Genomic DNA, 21,251 nt, shown 5'->3' on the forward strand with positions numbered 1-21,251 from the left:
TAGATGACTAATTAAAAATGGAATATCGATGAGGATTAAATATTAAAATCAATGAGAAATATAATTTTTATCCTATTTAGAAAACAAACTAATATTCACATGATTATTTAAAAAGATTTAATTGTACTTCGTAAATGGAAGTTCTATCGATTGTTTAGAAGGTTCAGCTGAGAAGGTTTAATATTTTTGAAGAATATTTTTTGCTCTATAATATCTTAACTCAGCCAGTGACAAACAAATAAATAAGCTAACAATTAAATTCAAGGGGCTGTAAATTATGCAATCCTTTATTAAAATATAGTTTAACTTACATCGCAGAAGCACTTCCCATCTTGGCAGTGTCCATTTCCATTACATGGGTTTTCCGCACCCCCGGGACATTCTGAAAAAAGATGGGGAACAGTAAAATATATTCAGTTATTTCGTTTACATTTTCTGTTTGACGGCATATCAACACTTATGTGTCGTCAAAATGCCATACTTATTATTCATCTACAATATAAAGGACATTCGTCTGTGTGTATGTTTGTATGTTTGTATGTTTGTATGATAAGCTAAAAACCAAAAAATGACAAAAAAGAAAAAATCGCCACACAATTACATTTTCTTGTTCAACGTTTGCCAGGATGAATAATATCCCAAAATAGAATAAAAATGTTCTTTCTTTTGTCATAAACTGACACACAATTCGCCAGGCTGTAACAGAGTGTGTATGGGAGCATATGAGAAAATCAACAGCAGCAGCCGTAGGATGGCTGGCTAGCGAAAATATTAGCACAAGCAACTATTTAAGGACGTGTGCGCCAGCTTGCGTCACAAAAAAAAAAAGAGAGAAAAATAATCCACGTGGTCGAAAAGAAGCAAACTGCACTCGGGCTAGATGGACGTGTGAAAGTCGAAGGTGAGAAAACGCTGGATGGCGCCGGTGTGGAGTGGCGGCGACAGAGACTTCAAAAAAGCATATGTGTGTGCGAAGAGACTTTAGAAAGATAATGAAATGCGTTTTTTTTTTGTTTTTTTTTTGTTTTGGAAGAACCACAAATAAATTCTTTTACTTGCACTTCTAAAAAATATGCTGAGTCGGATTTTTAATTATTTCCTTTATTTTTAATCTTTTAGTTCTTTTGCGGCAGTACAAGACAGCGTTTGGGTCCAAGAGGTTTAACCTGTAACGTCACAGTTAAAAAAAACTACCACATTACAGGAGAGTTTTCCATCCAAATTATGTACTAATTAAATAGAAGTAACACCGATTTTTTTAATCAAATAGTTAATTCTCTGATGACAACTCATTTTCTACTTATATGACTTTTATAAAAGAGATTTGTTTGTATGTGTGTGTAAAGAGGAGAATAGGAAGTAGAGTAGAGAAGAAAGAGAGGGTGGAGATAAGGAAACTGAGAGAGCGGAAAAATAAAGATATAAAAAGGTAGAAGTTTTAGTAGAAATATGTTACACTTTTGTTCCGGGCGATGCCGAATAGACCTACTAGTATAATATACATCACAACAATTCATTGAATACAAACTGATGTTTTAAGCTATAGAATGTTATACCACTGAACCCTCATTTGCCAAGGTCCAAAGCCATTCGAGAATAAGGGCCAATGAGATTGTATTTTCATGTCCTTTATTAAACTCAAATAAAATATTTTTTTTAGAATTATTTCTATCGTTCCTATCATAATTCATTTCGAGCAGCAGTGTAGGTGTAGGTTGGGGTGTTTATCGTTTTATCGCTTTTCTCTTTTAACGTTCACTCCTTGAAAGTGGTTTCGTCCGCGGGGCTTGGAAAGGGACATATTTATTATATTGTTTTATTTGCATTTTTTCACGGAAAATGTACTGCCCCCCCCCCTTGACATACACATTTTAATTGAAGATATTACGAAGGCTACTGGAAACAAGGCAAGCTCCCTCTACCGTGCTAGAAAATAGCTTACAACAGAGAGCATCCTATGTCTTTACAAAACCACAATTTGTCTATTAATGAAGCTTTGTTACCACATCTGGGTTGGTGCATCTATTAGAAGTCTCTCACTCTCAGATAAGGTTTAAAAAGGTCTCAAATATACTATCTGGCAAGCTCTGATCTCTGTCGCATCGCCACAATAATGCACTCTTCTACCTGTTTTACGACTACTTTAATCGAATGTGCTCCAATGAACTTTTAACACCTGCGCTTTCTTGACGTATGACTCCCGACTGACCCGAAATTCAGCAAAATCCCACCCCTTCATCTTTGTTCCTGGATGCTGGAAAGCCTTCTATTCTAACAGTTTCTTTCCTCGGATTGCTAAAATTTGGAATTCTCTTCCCATTTCCTGCTTCAATGACTGTGCTAATATGCAGAAGTTTAAATGTAATGTGAATAGACATCTAGCTGCTCAACTCCCCACAGTGCCCTGCTGGACAGGATTTCAAATAATAACTGTTTACGTTCCAAGTCTTGTTTGGCGTGAATATGAGTAAAAACCAAAAAAACAAAAACAAAAAAAAAAAAAAAACGAATATTACATTTTATAAGTGAAATAGATTACGTACAAGAGTTCATTGGTTCAGTTTTCATTCTCGCTTAGTCGTTTTTCATTTCGTGTGACGTTTTGCTTTATTATACAGTACACGTGTATAACTTCTCCAAATTGAGCGTTATCATTGGAAAAACTGTTGTGTCGTTCTCGACTCGCTACTCTATTCTATATCGAATAGATACATTTTGTTATCCCTCTTATCATCTCAAATACTCAGAGTTCATTCATCAAATTTTATTTTAACTTCTATTATCAATTAAATCATACATTAACATGCTATCCTATAAACAATATTTTAACCATTTATAACCCCCCCCTCTCTCTCTCTCTCTCTCTCTCTCTCTCTCTCACACACACACACACACACACTCACATACACAAACCAACCAGTTGCAAATTTAGTTGCTTCCACCGCGTGAATTTTACTTACGCCTTTTCCATTAACAATAAAATGGAAAGCATAGTAATGTCTTTTTCAATTTTTGAGGAGTATAACTTTTCAGTAGCTATATAACCTTTAGTAAATAACCCAATAAATATTAACCACCCATGCAGGGTCACATAAATACCTGGTTTAGGGCCAAGGCGCCGGGTTAACCCTCTCGGTGCTGATGGACCCGTCGATCTTCTCAGGTTATCTGTCTAGGAGAAGGAAAACTCTGAAACTAAATCTGTGCTACTGGCTCCATACTTCTTCACACCAAATAAAGGGGAGAGAAGCCTTTCAGTCCTGGTCGACGATCTTCCTAGAACTGGTGACTCAAACAAATTACCGGTTTGCAAACCTAAACTGCTTAAGGATTAGATAGGCTCTGTCTATTGCTCGGCTTTCATACTCCTTCTTTGCCTATTAGCCAGGCGCAGAGGTGTGATTACAGAAACTCGACAGAACCATCCAATAGTTGATCTGGTTTCCTGACTAGGGAAAATAAAGCCGTTTTCCATTTCGGCTACATTCCCATCCTCTAAAACTGGGCATTTTGGGGGGTGCTTGAGTGCCATATATGCCAATACAATTGGATTGGGTTTATTTTTTGTGACGGGTTGGAGGTACTGGTTTGACAGTTACTAGCTGCGGTTTCCGACTGATAGTACAAGAGCCCTAACTCTTTGGTAGCGCTTAGAGCGGCTGCTCCATCATCAATTGTATAATATCGGCTTGCTCTACAAGTATTTTAATTGTGAATGTTCCGATGAACTACAAGCCCTTGTAAGTATGTAAGAAAGCCTTCTACTCTAATAGTTTCTTCCCCAGAACTGCTAGACTCTAAAATTCTCTTCCGGGTTCCTGCTTCCCCAACTGTACTGACATGCAGAAGTTCAAGTGTAATATCAACAAACATCTTTTGCTCAACTCCCTACATTGTATCCTTGCAAATTATGTCTCTAATAGTAGCCCCTACATCAAGGTGGCACTGTGCCTTGTTTAGCGTGAAAATATAATAAAAACATCATTAAAATCGTATTTAACCAATATTTATATTTTTACATTCACGTAGATATGTAAATATTCGGGGTATTTCATCTTATATCTACGCATAAATTAAACAAGAAAAATTGATGCTGAAAATAAAAACAAACTAAATTACAATATTTTTTTAATCCATGAAAATTTAATCAAGGAATTATAGAAAATAAAAATCATTAAACCATGTATTTTTAAAGGTCAACTTTTTATTAACATTAGCAAAAATATATCATAAATCTATTTTTAACTTCAATGTAAATGTAAACCATCAACCCAACGACCAACATATTACAACGTAATTTATTATTATATTTTTTAATTTAATTGGATTTTTCGATTTTTATAGAATCAACTTACAACTCAGATTGTAGTTTCTCCCGTTTGGACCCGAAGAAGTACAACTGCATTGACTATTTGATAAATTAAAGCGACATTTTGGATTTCAATAGTATTCATAACACTTCGGATTCAGATTCTTTATTACGGAATTAAACTTAATTAATTATTGGATTAATTGATTGTACATTTACTTAATCTTTTAGTTCACAGTTGTAAAAAATACTTATTCAAATTTATGCTAACGCATTTTCTTTTTCTTGATGACAAGATGTGTGTCTTTGAAAATTCATGAATTATGAATTATGAATTGCTTGAATATCGATAAATAAATATTGAAATGTATTGGAGTTGTTTTTTTTATATTTCTTGTTTTTTGTTCGATCTAGTACATTAAGCTTTTATTACCCCGATAGATTCAATTATAAAGATATTTATATTTGTACTTAAAATTATATACAAATATATATATATTTATATTATAAACGTTATTTGTTTTACATATGCGTTTATATGTCATTACACATTCATGAGCATGTTTCGGTCAGCCGGTTACAAGTAACTAGAAATGCTGCTTATACAAAAGTAGAGTCCGTAGATATGGACTAAACGGTAAGATGGACATTTTAGAATTTGGAATAAATTTTTTTATCATATATATATATATATATATATATATATATATATATATATATATATATATATATATATACACTCTTATTTTCTTTTTAAAAGGGGAGGCGTTTTCGGACATTTTTTTTTTCATATAGGAATCACCACTTATCAGTTAAAGAGTGTACAATACTCCATTGGACAATATAGCAATTGTCAGTAATGGAAATTCAGTAAATTTGTTAACTTAAGGGGAACAGCTTATCAAGAACTTGTTTACATTGGACTTGAAGACAACCATATTGTAGTCAGCTGGAAAGCAGGAAAACAGAAGACAGTTCCACAGGCGTGCAGTTCTAAGAAAGAAGCTTTGTTCATGGAATCTACGTTTAGGTTTAGGCACAGATAAAGAGTGGGGGGATTATTGATAGTGTTTTCAGCTAGACGGTTGTTTCTGGTGAAAGTTTGGCTAAGGGGGCATAGATTGAAGCTCAGTCGAGCACTTGCCATGAAAATAACGATAAAGCAAAGACAAATGCCAGCAAAATATGATAAAAGGCTGAAAAACACACAATTGTTGATGGATACACTCTTTTAAATATACATTTTTTCTCTCGTTGGAACTACACAACCATCACTTTAAATATATATATATATATATATATATATATATATATATATATATATATAGAGAGAGAGAGAGAGAGAAAATATATATATATATATATATATATATATATATATATATATATAAACAGTTACGACACTGACAGATATGTTTTATTTGACATTAACTCGATTTGTATAAACTTTCGGGGTCACCCATTTTGCGGTAGTGTGGATCCCTTATTAAGTCATGTTTATGACAAATCCATGTTCATAAGAAAATTGTTCGTTTTAAGTTTCCGGTAAATTTTAGAGACCGGCGTATTTAACGTGAGTCATGGCCTCAAAACCCAACAGAACCCACTTGACATTGGAATGAGTCGATTCTGTTGAGTGGCGAACAGCAGTACTTGAGAATTTTCTCTTCTATAATTATTTTTGATGAAAGATTTAGGCCGTAAATTGATCTGTCACGCTTTACATTAATATCGTCTGTCATATGTGATTACAAAGTAGTATAAACCTGACCTTGTATAACGTGGCGTCCGTTTCAAGGAAGGGGGGGGGGCGTCTGCTTCTGCTATTTATGGATTCGTGGTCACGTGAGGTTACGAGATTTGGAGGAAATATGCAAATAAGATGCAGTTGGTTTTTCAAATAAAAGCCTGTGTGAAAGAGTGAGGGTGTGTCTCTTTGGCAGAAGTAAGTTTCTGTCAGATGTGCGCTGGGGTTTGATACCGAAAATTGCGAAAAGGAGTACATAACAGTCGAAAAGTTTTTCTTTGGGCTTTACTTTCTAATATTACCACCATATTTAACTGCATCACGTTTAACATTCTGATAGTTTATCGCGCTTAATATTTAAATGGTCTGTCATGCTTAAGTTGCAAATGGTATTTCCATTATGTTTCAGAATTTATTTTGAAAAACAAGGATTGAAAATTTATATTTTTTGAATTATTAGAACTGCTAACCTAACCCTAACCCTAACCCGAACTGCTACTCGTTATTTTCTCAACTTCGCGGCTGATGGTACCTGCAAAATTCCTCAAGTTCATCTTTTCAAACTTGAAATCAAGGACGTACGCAAAAGTAAAAATAGGTTCGGTGAGTCGCCCGCCTGGTTCATTTATAAAAAGGAGACTATTTTTTATAATCCATAAACTTGCATAAGTTTCTCCAGTCTAATAATATTAAAACAAGAACAATTCTGTTTTATTCTTGTCTTTTCACGCGTTCCTTTCCACAGTTTTTTCTTTCTTTTCGTTCTGCTCAGGAGCGAGAGACTAGTACCAGATGCACCAGCCCAAATGTGACAACAATACTCCATACTCGGTGAATGCTGACCTTGTAGAGGTACAAGAAACTTTCAGGCGTAAGTAACTTTCTAGCACGGTAGAGAGAAACCGCTTTCTTCGCAGCAGCCTTGGCAATGCTCTCGATGTATCTGTTCCAACTCATGTTCCCTGTGAATGTTAAGCTACGAGGTTTGAAAGAAGTACTTTCAGGTAATATATCTTTAGCCATAACTATTGGTGGTTGAGAAGGTTTCTTGTAATTATTAAAGGAAACGAGCTTCGTCTTGGCAGAATTGAACGTTACCAACCATTTTTGACTCCATTCCACTACAGATAGGAGGTCTTCCTCTAGGGTTTCTGTCATTGCATTGTGTTCATTCGTTTTCCCCTTGTACCTGTTATAGAGTGTGGTGTCTTCAGCAAAAATACACATCTCAGACACAATGTTATCAGGGAGGTCATTTATGAATAATAAAGTCCAAGGATCAACCACTAAGGTACATCCGCATTTTTATCATATTGTTTAGACGTACGACCATCGAGAACAACCTCGATTTTTTTCTTATTTAAGAAGGATTTAATTATGTTAAGGATTCATCTTGTAGATCTGATTTTCCTGAGGAGACCATCGTGCCATACCCTGTCAAAAGCCTACTGCCCTAATCTCCTCTGCGTTATTCAATGTATGGCATATACGTTCAGAGATTACAGTGAGAATATCTGCAGTAGAACGGGCTTGCCTAAATCCATATTGGTGGGCTGACAGAAGTTTAGCAACTGAAAGATTGTGGACTAGAGCTTAAGTAATTATGGATTCAAATATTTTGTCGAAAGGAGGGTGATAAAAACGAGAAAAAGAGGACTAATGGGGTGATAATTTAATGGGTCAGTTCTTTTGCTAGAATTCTTGTAAACTGGTACCACAGAAGAAGTTTTTCAGCAGTCAGGCAAGCATGATTGGTTAAGGCACTGTTAAAGAGTCTGGAGAGAAGTGGAGCAACCTCAATGGAGCAGTTTTTCAATAGTACAGCCGGAGTGAGATCGGGTCGACATGCTTTTGAGGTGATTTGTACTTGAGAAAGGGTGATTTCCATATCATCTAGTGTGGTTTCTGTCCGCGATGCGTTTTCTGATGGTTTTGGTATATTCTCTCTTAGCTGTCGCTACTTCTTTCTTACAATTACTTCTAGATTCTATAAACTTTTGTCTGTTTGTACTGGCCCTATGCCGGATCAATCTGCAGTATGCATATTGCCTCTGATCAATTGCAGTTGGGCAAGTAGAAGTAAACCATTGGGGAGAGTGGGGTTTGCTGTAAAAATTCCGTGTGAGAACATGTGCTTCACTTGCTGTTTTGAATCATTTAGTGGTCTCATTTGTGCAATGTTCCTCAGGAAAAGAAAAGATCAGTCAGCCTTATTGTAGTACCTTGTCTTGTTATTTTGAGCAATGGCTCTTCAACCTGGAGTCGAGAGTTTAGAGTGATGTTCATCATTATGACAGCATGATCGAGTGGGCAACGGGCATTTGTGACGCAAGGAACTGTTGCCAGAAATAGATTTAGAAGCTGGTCCTGGGAGTAAGGTTGGGAATGTTACTGTTTGTGTCAAGGAATGGGATATAGAAAGGTTATTGATGATACCATGAAAATAACAATGAAGCAGAGGCAGGCTTGCAACGTCTCTTATGTGGGAAAGAGGTTGCAGGAGAAAAGAAAAGGGCATTCTCCACTAGGCTACAAAGTCTATTTTGAACTCCGTCAAGGCAGGATAAGTATTTTCTTGCAGTCCCTGCCCAGATGTGGCAACAGTACTCCATCCTTGGATGTACTTGGCTTTTACACATGTACAGAATTGTATCAGCCATGAGATATTTACTGGAGTGATAGAATGATCCCACCATTTTTCCAGCAACCTTGGCAACAGATTTGATGTACATGTGCCATTTTAGATCAGAACTAAAGGTCAGACCCAGAAGCTTGTCAAAACATGGAGCCTCCCCAAGACGAGAATCATTCATTTCAATTGATTCCAAATGGGGATCAGATCGTTGACGATGTGAAGATAGAAGCTTGATTTTAGATGCATTAAAATGAACCCGCCACCTCTTTCCCCATTGCACTACATGCTCAAGATCAGAAGAGAGAAAATTAGAGAACTTTGTCATTTTAGGCCTTTGAAGTGTTGCCATAGAGGGTAGTGTCGTCAACGAATAATCCTAGAATGTGATTTGAGAGATTATTGATAAAGATCAGGAAGATAATTGAGGTCCAGAATGGTCACGCAAGGGATTCCAGCATTAATACTGTGAGCTTCCGATATCTACCCATCAACCACTACTCTTATGAACCTATCAGAGAAAAATCATTTAATAATTGAGAAGACATTTCCAGCTTAACCCTAGCTGGAGATCTTGTGTAGACCTTTATGCCATATCCTATCAAAGGCCTTTGATATGTTAAGGCAGCCTCCGTCAAGAATTTCGCTAATCCTGTGAGATATAACACTCTGCTGTAGATCTAGCAAAATGGAAACTAGATTACATGTCACTCAGGAGGTTATTTTTGCTGAGGTGGTTGAATACTTCTCTATATAAAACAGATTCCAGCAACTTACTCATGGCGTACAGGAGACTTATTGGTCTGTACTGAGAGGGAGATGAGCGATCACCTGAATTCTTAAATATGAGGTATACTGATGTGGTTTTCAAGGCTGTTGGGAAGCAATTCTCCTTAAGCTTTTTCAGTACAATAATTGGACTGGTCTGTCACAGTTATGCTTTGAGAGTATGTAAGAAGGCAAAAGAGGCAGAGGAAAGACAAGGAGAAGATGAAGAGAAAAAAGGTTTTTCACTGGACATCTCTCAATAATTGGGTGTCCGTCAACCAACTTGCCCAGGATGGGAATGAATGGCAAAAAATAAGTAACATGGGTTCGCAATTTGCACCAAGCAGAAGATGCGACTCATGATACACACACACACACACACACACACACACACACACACACACACACACACACACACACACACACATATATATATATATATATATATATATATATATATATATATATAAATGTGTGTGTGTGTGTATAATTAATGATATGTATCATTAATGATTAGTAAAAACCTTCAGAGAGTGCTCAATACTATTGCAGGGCAAATATGTGTTTTATTTTTTTATTACCGTTTTATCTGTTTACTTACATATGTTTCGGATGGCGGACCATGTTTACAATCCAGCAGCCTCGTCAGACCTTATAGAGGGCTTTCTGTAAGGTCTGACGAGGCTGCTGGATCGTAAACATGGTCTGCCATCTGAAACATATGTAAGTAAACAGATAAAACGGTAATAAAATATAAACACACACAGACACACACCCACACACACACACACACACACACACACACACACTCACATATATATACATATATATATATAATAAGAATGTGTGTGTGAAGACACTTCTCAACTTACATACTCAACGAACTTTTGATCTATAGACGTGAAATTTGGTATGTAGGGTATTCAGACATGTAAAAAACTTTTAATCGATTTTCAATCGGAAAAGAGTGCTGCTAAGGGATCAAAATTAAAAAATTAGTTCGTAGGATTTTTATCTGTTTGTCGACTGTTTCATGTGTTTCATGTGTGAATCGTTCACATGACAGATTCCTTATGTAAGAATAAGTAAGTTTGAAAACTTTTTAAAGATTCTGTCAAGCTGGTTTAATAGTTATCGTACTTGACTCACTGTTTTTAGGTTTTAGTTTCGATCTCAGCTCGAATATTATTTTTTACTTACAAGAAGTAAACTGTTTAGAAAAAGCATGCACATCAGTTTCTTTATGAATTAAAATATAATACTTACGTGTATTTTCTGACCGGGCAACGCCAGGTGGCATAAAATGTATATATAACCTTGGTATTTTTATTCTACACATATAACCATATGGTCAACTGCAGGTTTATTATATAATACTAGGTTGTTCAGAAGAAATCAACAAGAAAATGTAGGTTATTTGGTAATGCGTAAAAGTCTGAATTTTATGAAATGAATATTTGAATGGACATTCCAGACATTCCAAACATTTTTCGTTTATCTCAGATTTGAACCATATGTCGATCGATCCATCTATCTAGCTACCGATTTATTTAAATTAATTTCCCTATTCGCTTTCCTAAGAGACTAATTTTTTAAATGAAATCTGGGCACATAGTGAGAACTGAACTCACCGATATTGTGCATTTAATCACTTAACATTACCTAACCATTGATCTTCACAAAGTGGCTTTGTGACTGGGTTTGAATCTTTCGACCGATAGGAATAGTCATCTTTTTTTTTTTTTTTTTTTTTTTTTTTTACACAGTGATCACCACTTATCAAGGCCCGGAAGCCACTCAGGGATAAGGGTTATTGCAAGTACATCACGTTAGTGAGGAGATTTTATGAAGTGTTTAATTAGGGGGGCGGTTCATTAGGAATTTGTTAACATTAGACTTGAAGACATCCAAGTTGTAGTCTGGAGGGAAGCAGGCAGACGGAACAGAGTTCCACAGGCGTGCAGTTCTAAGAAAGAAGCTTTGCTCATGAAATCCGTGTTTTGATTTAGGCACAGATATAGAGTGGGGGAAATTTTTCACAGTGGATTCAGCTAGACGGGTGTTTTTCGTGAAAGTTTGGCGAGGGGGGACCAGGGATTGGAGTTCAGACGAGCACCTGCCATGAAAATAACGATAAAACAAGGATAGGCTCGCAACGTCTCTTCTGTGGGAGAGGGGTTGCAGGGTAGAGAAAAGGGCGTCCCCCACTAAACCACGAAGTCTATTTTGTACTCTGTCAAGGCATGATAGGCTGTTTTTGGCAGCTCCTGCCCAGATATGGCAACAGCATTCCATCCTTGGCCGTACTTGGCTTTTATATAGATAGAGAATTGCATCAGTAGTGAGATATCTTCTGGAGCGGTAGAAGGATCCCACCATCTTTCCTGCGACCTTGGCAACAGACTTGATGTACGTGTTCCATTTCAGATCAGGAGTAAAGGTCAAACCCAGAAGCTTGTCAAAACACGGGGCCTCACCCAGACGAGAGCCATCCATCACAATTGATGCCAGCTGGGGATCAGAGCGTTGATGATGTAAGGATAGGAGTTTGGTTTTAGATGCATTAAAGGTAACTAGCCACATCTTCCCCCACTGAACCACGCGCTCGAGATCAGAGGAGAGAGAATCCGAGAGAACTTCGTCATTTACAGCCTTTGATGTGTTGCCGTAGATGGTCGTGTCATCAGCATAGATGTCAACGAATGATTTAAGTATGTGTTTAGGGAGGTCATTGATGTAGATCAGGAAGAGAGTTGGGCCGAGGATTGACCCCTAAGGGACTCCAGCATTTATATTGCAGGCCTCCGATTTTTGTCCATCTACCACTACTCTTATGAGCCTATCGGAGAGAAATGATTTAATGATTGAGAAAACATTTCCAGTTATACCGTAGCTGGAAATCTTGTGAAGTAGACCCTTATGCCATACTTTGTCAAAGGCTTTTGATATGTCAAGAGCAATTGCCCTAGAAAGGAAGCCTTTGTCAAGAGATTCACTAATCCTGTGGGATATAACCGTCAGCACATCTGCGGTAGATCTTGCAGAGCGGAAACCATATTGTGTGTCACTAAGAAGGTTGTTTCTGCTGAGGTGGTTGACTATTTCTCTATTTAATATTGATTCCAGTAACTTACTCATAATACAGAGAAGACTTATTGGTCTGTATTGAGAGGGAGATGACTTATCACCTGAATTCTTAAATACAGGGCAAACTGATGAGGTCTTCCAGGGGGTCGGAAAGCACTTCTCCTTAAGGCAGCGCTTAAATAGTTTCGTAAGTATGGGAGCAAGTTCTGGTTGAAGATTTTTTAACACTATAATTGGGATGCCATCAGGGCCAGTTGCTTTACTGGAATCTAGGTTTTTTATTAGCTTGGCGACCTCATGCACGGATATTTGTATATTACCTAGCTTGTTCTGTGTTATAGGAGGAAATATGGGGAGTTGATGGCCTTCGTCGCATAGGGTAGAATTAGCTGCAAAGTTCTTTGCAAATAGTTTGGCTTTGTCTGACGCTGACGAGATAACCTCTGGTCCATTGATAATGGTTGGGATAGAACGCACACTTCTGTTCAGGATCCTATTTGTTATTTACCAAAACTGGTGGGAACCAAGCCGTTGATCAGCTACCTTGGATTTAACAGACTGGGCATATAGCTCTCTTGCATTTTTTATTACTCTTTTACAGTGGTTGCTGGCAGTCCTGAAAGCAGCTTTAGTCTCAGTGCATCTATTACGTTGGTAGTTATGGAAAAAATGATTTCTGTGCGCGATAGCAGCAGCACATTCTGGGGAGAACCATGGCTGGCTGTTAGGTTTTTGTTGGAATTTTTTTGATGGTATGAATTGGTCTATGCCTACAATTAACCATTCGGTCAGATCTGATACTATAGAGGACACTTCCTTTTTAAACATGGAGTGCAGAGGTAAATCAGATATGAATGTACGGAAGCTATCCCAGTCAGCCATAGAGTATCGGTATACAGTACGGTGGAGGGGTACGTCTGATGGCTTCTTACATTTTGTTTTTATCTTAACTGATACGACGGAGTGGTCGGAGGATCCTAAAGGAGAATGAACGGTACATGAACATAGCTCAGGGGAAGTTGAAAGAAAAAGGTCTAAGAGGCTTGCATATTGACTGGGTGTATCGGGCACACGGGTGGGTTCGCGAACAATCTGAGTGAGGTCATAAGCAATGGCAAAATCATGACAAAACCTCCCCTCATCATCTGTCTTATTTGAATGGGTCAGCCATTCCACGTTATGGACGTTGAAGTCACCACAGATGTGGATGTTAGCCGAGGGATGTGAAGACAGTATGTGGTCTATTTTCTCAGATATGCTCTTAAAGATAGTAACTCCACTGTTGTGGGGCCTATAGAGGGCAAATATAAATGCAGTGGTGTTAGCAAGTGCAACCCTGAAGCACATATAGGGTAAATTAGGATCTTCTCTAGAGATATCCCTGCCACATGGGAAGCCATCCTTAATGTAGGCACATATTCCATGCCCATGGCGATCTTGGGAGTCAGATTTAGCTGTTAAATTGGAGTATCCATGCATTATGAACTCATCTAGGGAAGTGGTCGGCCCTATTCCAGTTTCACATAGAAATAATATGTCCGGTTTCGTCTCCTGTAATTGGGTATCAACCTCTGGAAGGTTGGAACGTAGACCCCTGATATTGGAGAAGGAGACCTGGTAGTAGGGGTCTACGCTGGAAGATGGGGTTCTAGGTTTAATCGAGTTTTTATTCTGGAGATATTTCATGTTGAGGTTTGGGGATTTGTGGAATAGGTCGGCATACTTGGTTAGAGCAGTACAGAGAGGGAAAGTAAGAGAGAAAAAGACAGGAAGATTTTTTTTTTTATTTGTAGCACACGAAAAGGTAAAGCCGTAACAATTACCCACTAGTATGGCATCGAGAGGCCCCACCAGAGATTACTGCATGGTCCAGATCCACTCAGCAAATGGCAATACAGCAGTCCCAGTACTTTGCGCCTGCTGATAGGACAGCCTCCTTAGTGGTTAATCCAAGGTTCGGGTCCCTGACTATCAGGCGGATAACGTCAGCCCAGACAAAACGTTTACCTCCAGCACCCTTACTAGTGACATGGCAACAAGGACAGACAAAGACAGAAAAATATCCGACATCTCAGACTACTGGTCACCAAGTAGTACCGACCTTTAAGCAGCTTTTTCTTCACCCTTTGTCAGAAACATCACTCATTGAATGAGGACTGAATGACAAAATAGGAGAAGCGAGAGTTACTGGAGCTGCCGATAACACATCCACTGTATTATCTACTCTCCATTTAAAAAAAAAAAAAAAAAAAAAGGGGGGGAGAAAGGGGAATGGGTACAAGTGACTTATATCTAAGTAGTAAGTCCGGTGCGAACTTAATAATTCATGACATTTTGGTGATAATCTCCCCTCCCATATTAATGGGTGGAAGTTTGTCGTTATCTATCTAGTTTGAATCATAAAAGTTTCATCTTATAATTAATTAAAATCCAATAATTAACTATTATCAATTTGTAAAGACTGCTCAATATTAATTTACATTAGAGTTTAAATAATTTTTCAAGGTTTTAATTTAGGAGGTCCGTTTTCATGAGTGACTTTCTTTGCGCTGTATTATATTTCGAATGTACTTGAACATAAGGCTAACTATATAAGGTAGGATTCGAAAACTAGAAGAAAATATTTTCAATACAGGCAAGCTTGCAGTAATAGTATATATTAAGTATACTACTTAAATAAAGTCCTAAGTTTATCTACTCTACAGAATAATTTCCGGCATTTTTTTTTTTTTAATCGTTAGTTGCCGGCATTTTGTTTGTTTTAAAACGTTCAGCTTTGTAGCAGGAGGGCTGGACGGATAATACGGAATACAGACAAAAAGACAGGAGAAATACAGACAAAATACATAAAACACGAAAAGCAAATTTAAAACAATGTAACAAAACATTTAGGATTAGTTTAGAAAAAAAAAATAAAAAAAAATAAAAAAAATAAAATAAATAAAAATACTTACACTGATGATTGCTTAAGCATGGAAAACTAGTGTTTGTAGGTATAAAAGAATAATTATCATTTAATTATAACATATGTATATATATATATATATATATATATATATATATATATATATATATATATATATATATATATATATATATAAGCGAAAATGTGTGTATGTATGTATGTTTTTTGTATGTATATGTATTTGTGTGTCCGCTAAAAACTTTCGACAGACAGAACAAAAATTCACAAACTTGGTATCATATTGAAGCTCCATCCTTCGCCCGAAAAATATCGAAAAATTGTCCAAAAACGTTAATTTTTTCACCCTGAAATCGACAATTTTCTACAGGTGGGGAGTCAACAAAAACCGTCCTCTCATGACAACCACCGGTTCTACGCGTGCGTCAAATGACTTCATGACCTGATTTAGTTTAAATAGCTGAAGAACTGACTGAATTTCATGTACGTCGTGTTAGTTCAGTTGGTTAGAGCGTTGGGTCATTACGTAAATGTTTTGGGTTCGAGTGGTGTGAGATGTCTCCTTTTTTTTTTGATTTTTTTAAATTTAAATATTGAACCAGTGTTATTTAAGCCATTTTTCACGTTACTTTCGTTTTTTTTTCTTCGCTTATTCTTAGGTTTTCATTAACACCCCCAATCGACCATACACACCCAAAAACACCCGGGTACCCACCGATGTTTTAAACAGGCTTATTTAAGCCATTTTTCACGTGTTTTTTTTGTTTTGTTTTAACGTTCGTTTTTCTGTTTTCTTTTTTTTTCCGATTTTTATATTTAACATCGTTCGTTTGCCTTACCTTAGTTTTTTTGTGTTTTTTTTTCGATGTTTTGATTACCCCCCACCCACGTCCGGGTACGTTTTTCTGTTTTTTTTTTTTACTTCGCTTATTCTTACGTTTTCATTAACAACCACATCCACCTACAAACACTCGGGCAACGCCGGGTACCCCCTCCCCGTTTCATTAGTTTTTTGTGTGTGTGTTTTTTTTTACGATTTTTTAAGTTTTAACTTTTTTATATAATATTTAATTTTTATTTAATATTTAAAAATATTTACTTCGCTTATTCTTATGTTTTGATTACCCACCACCACCACCACCCACCGTCCGGGTACCCTCGCTTATTCTTAGGTTTTCATTAAAACCCCCACCCCGCCCGACCACACACACCGAAAACGGGTACCCCTCGCTAGTATAGTATAAAGCTGAATATGTGTGTGTGTGTGTGTGTGTGTGTGTGTGTGTGTGTGTGTGTGGTCACGAATAGTCTCCTTTATGGTTGGCTTTTTAAAAAAAAACTGATTACATATAATGATAGAAGATGTAGCAAGACACAGGAATGGGTATGTTTGATCTGGCAGAACGGTGGTTCATTAAAATTGTGGGGTCTGCGTTCGCGCTTGGTCCACAAAGTATGGAAATAAAATATTTAAAAATTTAAAAAAAACGTTTACAAGTGTTTTTGATATAGATGTACATAAGAATACTTTGATAAGTATGTTTTAACTTAAATAGAGATGGTATAATAAAATTGTGGGGTCTGCGTTCGCGCCTGGCCTCCATAGAATGGAAATAGGCACAAACTTAATAAAGACTTTTCATATCTATCTGCGTAAGTATACTTTGATAATTATGTTTTTGTTTGAAGAAATATGGTACGATAAAATTATGGGGTGTTCGTTCGCACCTGGCTTCCATAGAATGGAAATATGTCACAAAGTTTAACAAGGTTTTTTAATATAGATCCACAGAATATTGTGATAAGTGTTTCAGTGTGAATAGGTATGGCATAATAAATTATGGGGTTTATCTATTTTATTTTTACTTTCATCATATTTTGCTTTGGTTTTGATACCTCCAAATTCGAAGCTATCTCTTTACAACCTTTCCTTTTCATAACCTATCATACTTTAATAAATCAGGGTCCATTTTCTGTAGGCTGTTTTTGAACCCAGTCAACGACGAATACTTCTGCTAGTATATATATATATATATATATATATATATATATATATATATATATATATATATATATATATATATATATGATTAGTTTTTTTTTTTTAAAGAAATCCAGCAGAGTGCTCAATTAAAAGGAAAATCCGAAAAATAAGAGCGTATTTATATTTTGTATTTTGTGTACAGGAAGTTGTTAGATGAGACAAGTCATTGGTACTGTCGGTTTCAAGCCCGTTGATTAGGACCGTTTAAGATATCTATATCAAGCTCTCTTCAGCCAATACTCATATATATATATATATATATATATATATATATATATATATATATATATATATATATATATATATATATGTTGCGCTTTCTTTGACATTATATACATAGAACTTAATTCTTCTTTTGTCCCGAAACAATTTTTATTAACTTAAGTGTCTAATACCAGACTACCGAGTCAAGGATGACATTCGATCAGCACTAATGATTGCGTAATCATTAGGCAATAGTGTCTGTAGGTAAATTTTTTTTATTTATTGAATTATAAAAAATATGATATATATCAATATCTTTATTTATACAGACACGTGCAAACGCCACGATACATACATGGTAATGTTTCGCTCTAATTATTAAAATCCAAGATCTACTCAGGCGAAACACGTCTGACTTTTTAGATATCCATCTACTTAAGATTTATAAGAAAACTTAATGCATATATAATATGGCGATATTTTGTTTCATGTGTCAATTTTCTGCATTTACTTCAAGAGTACTTAATGCATGAGCAGAGCTTAATAGACATAAGTTTTCATAAATTACTATATATATTGGTCCAAATATTCTGCCTACTTCGAAATTACCCCTGAGAACATTATACTCCTTCTGATAATGAACTGCCCAGGTCGTATGAAATTCCCTCTTCCAATAATTATTTCCATATAATTATCATTCACCACCCAAAAACTATTTTCAATATTTGTGCTGAAAAGCAAAATAAGTGTCTTTTCACAGTTGAACATTTTGCTAACCGCATTTCATTTCCTCTGATGATATGTGCCTTTATTGAAAATCCATGGATTAAGGAAATTAATATAACCCCTTCTATATATTCCTTTTGTCAAACAATAAATTCTTAACTCGAATATATGTCTATATTTTGATTTTCAGAATTTTAATTTAATAAGTAAAGTTATATATATATATATATATATATATATATATATATATATATATATATATTAGAACCCCGGGATACACTGGCGCCAGAATACGGTTTTTTCAGGTTACGATGTAAAATGCAATGTTTTTCAGGCCCCTGGTTACGGTATTTTCCCAGCCTTACGGTGTTATTTATAATGTTATTTGATTATATATACATGTGTATTATATACTGTACTATATTTTTTTAATAATTTTTAATGCTGTATCCCGGGGTTCTACTGTATATATATATATATATATATATATATATATATATATATATATATATATACATACATTTGTGCGTGTGTGTGTGTGAGTGTGTGTGCGTGCGTGTGTGTGCGCGTGTATGCGTGTGTGTGTGAACGGAGGATTCTGGGAGAACTCTGATTGCACTGTTGAAAACATTATTTCAGAAGTATAATTTGAAAATTTCAGTGTTCCAAATTCAATCTTTGTCCTTGCAGACAACACTAATAAAATAGTCTTATACAAAACCATATCCCAAACAAATTCCGTACCTTGCATTCACATACGAACTGAACGTAAATAAAAAATCCCTTTTCTCGACGTAATTATTGACTAACCTACTCCATTAATTCCTGTATCTTGAACTAATAGGTACGGGCAAAATGAATACCGCTGCTCAAAAGGTATAAACATTTTGACCCCTCCCTTTACTTAAAAATTCATCAAAAATCAGGAAATTAACCAATTTTAATGAAATTTTCAGTATTTATCAAATAATGATCGCGGAATATAATGAACTAATTATTTTTATTTAAATCTTAGTGGAAATGTATTATTTTGTTTAATCAAAAAATACCTTTACTAAAGTTATGATTTTCAGTAGTAAATAAAAAACGCAAGAATTTATTTTTGCTTTTTATATAAATAAAGCATCGTAATTTGTAACAACAAAAATAAAATAATTTTTACAGAAGCATTACGAAAAAGCCTCTGAAGTCCGTATTAATGAATTCGATATAACTCGAATAAAATTTATTTCTCGAACTACCAATATTATCATTGAATTAAGTATTGTTTATTATTAAATTTTTCACAAAAAATTATAATTGCAAAAATTATTTCTACTTTTTTACGCTTACATTTTTAACGTAATCTTTACATGTAAGATTCTAATATTTACATTGCACGCAAGAACGTATAATTATCATCGTAAAATATTGATCATATAATCTTTGAAAATAAAGTAAAAAAAAAATTAAATTGAAAAACAGGGACATAGAAAAATAATTTAATTAAAAAATGCAAAAATTATACGAACGTTCCATGTCGGTAAGTACGGATGCGCAGAGTTGAAAGAAAACAAGTCTGTTTTGCCCACCCTCCTCCTCTTTTCAACTACCCGCCTGTTTGTGTTCATCAACTTTAAATTTCACGTATCATAAATTTTGACGTAAGTCTGTTTTTCAGTGTGTAATTTTTTCAATGATTATAAATTGTTTTCTTAACCAATTGCAATTAATATTAATAAATTATGGGGCTAACTTTTTTTTTTCAAAGAATAAATTGTCAGTAGTATAATTAATGAATTTAATTTTTATGCATTTTAAAATGAAGGAAGGAGGGTCTGTGATTCAAAAAAAATAAAAGAAAAAAAAGTCGCTCTGTATGCCGAAATAATGTTAAATAAAGACATAAATGATGTATAATTTGTCCTTCCATACATATTTCAATTTTGCCGCCAGAGGTTTTATGGATACGATAAAAAAAAGGCTCGTTCCTACCAGTGATACATTTTTGGATAATTATTACTGTTTTAGCAAAAGTTAAGTACATTTATTGCATTAATTCATTATTTTAAGACTTTAACTTAATACTTAACTTGGAAATAATTCCAGAAAATTTATATTTTTTCTTGCCAGAAAAATGTAAACGCGACTTTTGTCATGATGAATTTTTACGTGAAATCTAGGGTTTTTCAGATTTGAGATAAAATTATTCCATGTATGTTTTTTATTTCACACACTTTTTTTCTTTGAGAAATTAACTTTAAACTATAATCTTTCAAATACAATAAAAAGTACTCGAAAATTTAAAAAAATATTATGATTAACCGGCGTTAAAAACCATGCCCCCTCATCAAAAATCTAATACATTGTGCTAAATTGATTTTTCAAATAAGTATATTATTTTAGTTAACTAAAAATAATAAACAAGTCTTAATCAATAACCAATTCCTCAATCTCCTAGTTGATAAACAAATAAAATTAACAATTAGAAATTTTTTTTTGACAAAAGAGATACAACTTATAAAAGCCTTGAGGCCACTCGAGGTTAATGAGTGTACGGTAGTACATGGGACATATCGTAGTAATCGTTTGTTGTGGAAATTTGGTAAATTGGATTACTTAAAGGAATGGCTCATCAAGAATGCTGGACTTGAGGATGACTGTATTGTAGTCAGCTGGAAAGCAGGGGGGGGGCGGAGGAGAGTTCCACAGGTGTGCAGTTCTAAAACAGAAGCTTTGTTCGTGGAATGAATTGACTAATAATGAACAATACAATCTCCACCCCATAACATATTCTACCGTAACCAGTTACATGATAACGTTAAATCCGAT

General features: G+C 35.3%; 1 protein-coding gene across 1 annotated transcript in view; it reads right to left on the bottom strand.

The window, feature by feature from the left end:
* LOC145288258 (stabilin-2-like) overlaps nt 1–21,251 on the bottom strand; it is a 223,917-nt gene that overhangs the window by 167,978 nt on the left and 34,688 nt on the right. The window contains exon 3 of the mRNA XM_080136297.1: nt 312–382. Within this exon, the coding sequence (XP_079992423.1) occupies nt 312–382 (71 nt within the window). The remainder of the gene's footprint in view (nt 1–311; nt 383–21,251) is intronic.

This window comes from Euprymna scolopes, chromosome 2, assembly GCF_053919585.1.
Source record: "Euprymna scolopes isolate OS-2025 chromosome 2, ASM5391958v1, whole genome shotgun sequence".
NCBI classification, from domain to species: Eukaryota; Metazoa; Mollusca; class Cephalopoda; order Sepiida; family Sepiolidae; genus Euprymna; species Euprymna scolopes.